This window comes from Microtus ochrogaster, chromosome 8 (assembly GCF_000317375.1).
Source record: "Microtus ochrogaster isolate Prairie Vole_2 chromosome 8, MicOch1.0, whole genome shotgun sequence".
In the NCBI taxonomy this organism is placed as follows: domain Eukaryota; kingdom Metazoa; phylum Chordata; class Mammalia; order Rodentia; family Cricetidae; genus Microtus; species Microtus ochrogaster.
The window spans coordinates 38,696,452-38,698,982 of record NC_022015.1 but is presented as its reverse complement, the minus strand read 5'-3'; the positions used below and the strand labels follow the sequence as shown (position 1 = coordinate 38,698,982).

Below are 2,531 nucleotides of genomic sequence, written 5' to 3'. Positions count from 1 at the left end.
TGCCTCCTTTCTCCCAGCATTTCGTTTAGTTTCCATGCCTAGTTCTGTTCCCCTATAGCTCTGCTATAGACCCAAAGCAGTTCCTTTATTAACCAATGATATTCACAGAATAAAGAGGGGAATCCCACATCACCCCATTATTCCAGAACTAGGGATGTGAAGGCAGAAGCATCAGGAGTTTGAAGTCATCTCATCCAGATAGTATGTACAAGGCAGAGCTACATAAAACCCTGTCTAGAAAAACAAGACTCTTGGCTCAGCCAGATGCGGTGGTGCCAGGAGAATGTGTGAAATCTAGATAGGATGTGGGAGGGAACCTCAGTGCCTTCTGGGAGGGAGGGCAGGGACAGAGCCTAAGACGCCACTGGAATTCCCTGATCTTCTGTTACTATCCAGACGGCCTGTGTGCTCTCTCCCGCCACCTCTCCCATGGCCCATGGAGACTGCACCCACTTGGCAGCTGCTGGAATAGGCATACAATGCTAGCAGCTTCTCCTGTCTGCACCCACCTGGCAGCTGTTGGAATAGGCATACAATGCCAGCGGCTTCTCCCGTCTGTTGATGAAGTCAATGGCCTCATCCAGGCTCCTCACGGTCACCAGGGGCAGGATGGGCCCGAAGATCTCCTCCTGCATCACGGGCTCTGTCTCCTGCACGTCCACTAACACTGTGGGTGCTGAAGACACAGGAAGTAGACAGCCTTTCTGAGGAAGGATACTCTGAGGAACAGGGACTCTGACGGGACAGAGTCTGGGCTCCAAGAAGGGGAGTCTCAGGGTCTGACCTCAGAGGACTCCAGGCTTAGTGTGTAGGACTCTGGCCTTCTGGGATATGGGAAAATGGAAGGTAGGAATTCAAGCTACCATATAGACAGCTGGAATGGGGTTGTAGTTCAGGGGGGCTGAGCTGTGGGACAGCAGTTTAACATTGAAGAGTCACAGGCCAAGGAACCACAGTGTTGGGGACTCCCAGCACCAGAAACTAGGATTCAGTTGTGGGATCAGACTCGAGGTCCAGAGTGAGCCCCTCCAGTATGGAAGAGACTCAGCCCAGGGGGGCTGTGTGCCACTGATGGGAACAGGACACTCACCAATGTAGCGTTCTCCCTCATCGCTCTGGCCACCAATGACCACGCGGCCACAGCCCAGCAAGCCCTGAAGCCGCTTGAAATGTTTCTGGTTGATGATTCTGCCCAGGCTGGGGGAGGTCTGTGGGTTGTCTCCATAGAAACGTGTGATGGCATTCTGCAGGGCAGGTACCAGCCGCTCCTGCATCTCCTGGCTACACAGGATGTAATCAGGGGCCACACAGGTCTGGCCAGCATTGAAGTAGCGAAACCAGGCCACGCGGTTGGCCACAGTCTGGGGGTTGCAGTCATCGTCCACATAGCAGGGGTTCTTACCCCCCAGCTCCAGGGTGATGGGCGTTAGGTGTTTGGCAGCAGCGGTCATCACAATCTTGCCTACCCGAGGGCTCCCTGAGAACAGGGTCAAGAGACACCATCTTCACCTGGACAGCTGGTCTAGGCATGAACTTTGGCCTCCCCTCTCCACAGACACCTTTCTCAGCCCAAGTTCTGGGCTGTTCCACCTATCCTGACCACCCAGGATCCAATCTCCAAGATTCTCAGAGGTCCTGGACAGCCACCCTCAGGGACACCTCCACCTCTTGATTTGTTCTCTACGCCGTGTCCTCTGCTGTCCCCACGCCCAGGATCCTGGCCAGGGCCATCCTCACCCGTGAAGAAGATGTAGTCAAACTTGTGTTTCAGCAGCTGCCCAGTCTCCTCGGGCCCGCCCAGCACCACAGCAAAACAACTCTGCAAAACAGGATGGCAGCTCAGGAGGCAGACGCAAGGACAGTGGGGACCTCCCCACTGGCCAGGACAGGGATATGGGAATGCCGGGTGCTGGCAGGCAGAGCCATACCCACCTGGTCCAGATACTGGGGCAGCAGCTCGGCCAGCACCTTCTCTGTGTTCTTGCTTATCTCTGATGGTTTCAGCACCACACAGTTCCCTGAAGGAGCCAATGGGGAAGTAGAGGAGTGAGGCCTGTGCCTGCACCCTCCAGGAAACTCTGGATGCCTTCTTTGGGAAGGACTGTCCGACTAGGGGGTTCCCAAACCCCACTCACCTGCAGCGATGGCCCCCACTAGGGGCATGATCATCAAGTTCAATGGATAATTCCAGGGTGCAATGATAAGCACCACGCCAAAGGGCTCCTTCCGGATGAAGGCTGAGCTCAGCTTCGTGAGCTAGGATGCAGGGTGGTAGTGAGGTGCCAGATGAGTAACAGCCTCCTCCACTCCCATGGGTCCTCACCTCCTTGGGTGATGGGTCCCCAATGTAAAGACTGGCTTACTTTGGTTTCAAGGGTAGGAAGGGGCCTAGAGCAAGCACCATCACCTCCACCCACCATTCCCTAGACAATGGTGCTCACCAAGTTGGTGGACACAGACTCGTCCTTCATCCAGGTCTGCAGGTTCTTGAGGGCCAGGTCCACCTCATTCTGGCACAGGATGATCTCACT

At 55.3% G+C, this 2,531-nt stretch overlaps 1 protein-coding gene across 2 annotated transcripts in view; it reads right to left on the bottom strand.

The window, feature by feature from the left end:
* Window positions 1–2,531, bottom strand: part of LOC101980343 (aldehyde dehydrogenase family 3 member B3) — a 10,334-nt gene that overhangs the window by 3,196 nt on the left and 4,607 nt on the right. Inside the window, exons 1-6 of one of the 2 annotated variants that reach the window (XM_005351634.1) lie at window positions 2,442–2,471; window positions 2,136–2,256; window positions 1,933–2,018; window positions 1,738–1,819; window positions 1,091–1,477; window positions 510–676 (exon numbers count right to left, since the gene is read on the bottom strand). In XM_005351634.1, coding sequence (XP_005351691.1) covers window positions 510–676; window positions 1,091–1,477; window positions 1,738–1,819; window positions 1,933–2,018; window positions 2,136–2,256; window positions 2,442–2,471 — 873 coding nt within the window. Of the gene's footprint in view, window positions 1–509; window positions 677–1,090; window positions 1,478–1,737; window positions 1,820–1,932; window positions 2,019–2,135; window positions 2,257–2,441; window positions 2,472–2,531 lie in introns of those variants that run through there. The other variant, XM_005351633.1, reaches the window with a different exon arrangement.